Source organism: Etheostoma spectabile, chromosome 5 (genome assembly GCF_008692095.1).
Source record: "Etheostoma spectabile isolate EspeVRDwgs_2016 chromosome 5, UIUC_Espe_1.0, whole genome shotgun sequence".
Classification (NCBI taxonomy): Eukaryota; Metazoa; Chordata; class Actinopteri; order Perciformes; family Percidae; genus Etheostoma; species Etheostoma spectabile.
The window spans coordinates 18,141,637-18,142,796 of NC_045737.1; the positions used below are offsets into that span (position 1 = coordinate 18,141,637).

The window sequence follows — 1,160 nt, forward strand, 5'->3', positions numbered from 1 at the left end:
GATGTGAACACGTCACGCATGGAGATGCAGCAGCACTAAACCTTGTCTCAATTGCATTGGATCACAAACTGCAATTGCCTGCACTCTTATCTGCTCACTTCTGTACTTTTTCTTTTCTTTAGTCTTTCTCTTCTCCCAGCTTCACGCTTCAAAACAAAAGCAGAATCATGCTCCAGATGTGTTGCACTTTACATTAACTACATTACTAACTAAACATGATGTAACGTGTCAATTAAATACGTTCCAGAAAGAACCCTTAAAGCTCAAGATCATCTTATGAACCATGAATGTCAGTGAGGATTACTGCAACAGGATCACAACATGTGGCATAGGAACAATTTGGAAGTGATTCTGTGCACACACCGGTGCATGGCTTCTTTGCATCACTCTCACCTTTTTTTTCCAAGTTATTTTTGAAACTTCAAATGCATTTGCTGCCTGCCTGATTTATTTATTTTTCTTGTTTCCCCCTCCTCTGTTCCCCTCCTCTCTCTCTCTCTCTCTCTCTCTCTCTCTCTCTGACTCTGTCTTCCCTCCTTTGGCTTGTAGAGGATGTTTCTAATCTCACAGCGAGCGATGTCATGAATCGAGTAAATCTAGGATATTTGCAAGGTAATTCTGTGTGCTGTTTATAACTCATTTATGACAATGTGAGTGGTTACGTTCTATCTTGAGGGGAAAGGAATTTGTCCTTTCACCAGCATCCTTTGAAGATTAGTGCACTGCATTTATCCGCAGAACTACATACTGTACTGTATATACATTTTTAGACTTTTTTTCTCTATTTAGTTTAATCCTTTTTGCTTGATTATAACGTTGGCAGTTAAATATAAATGACCAAATTAGGATATTGAGGTTAACAGTGAATGCTGTTGCTCAGAGTTGCAGGATATTTCAGAGCACCCGTATACAGAGGGGACCAGGCCTTCAGGTTAGCTGTTTGATCATAGTACCACAACTCTACTGCATGTGTGTGCGTGTGTGCGTGTATGTGTGTTCTGCTAGAATGAGTGGTAGATCAGCAGCCATTCTCTCACTATCTCGCTCTACTGTCTCTCTCGCTACCTGTTCTTTTTTGCATTGTGTTTCCGTGAGGTGACGTTCCAACTGGCTAGAGTACTGCAGGGCATCAGAGTATGGCTTAAAGAGTGGAGCGGAAC

At 41.3% G+C, this 1,160-nt stretch overlaps 1 protein-coding gene across 21 annotated transcripts in view; it reads left to right on the forward strand.

Moving 5' to 3' along the window:
- Positions 1–1,160, forward strand: part of kcnt1b (potassium sodium-activated channel subfamily T member 1b) — a 70,146-nt gene that overhangs the window by 62,261 nt on the left and 6,725 nt on the right. For 10 of the 21 annotated variants that reach the window (XM_032515459.1, XM_032515460.1, XM_032515462.1 and 7 more), the window contains 2 exons: positions 550–612; positions 881–931. The exons of 6 other annotated variants lie outside the window; for them this stretch is intronic. In XM_032515459.1, coding sequence (XP_032371350.1) covers positions 550–612; positions 881–931 — 114 coding nt within the window. The remainder of the gene's footprint in view (positions 1–549; positions 613–880; positions 932–1,160) is intronic. 5 more of the 21 variants (XM_032515465.1, XM_032515468.1, XM_032515469.1 and 2 more) reach the window with 1 other exon arrangement.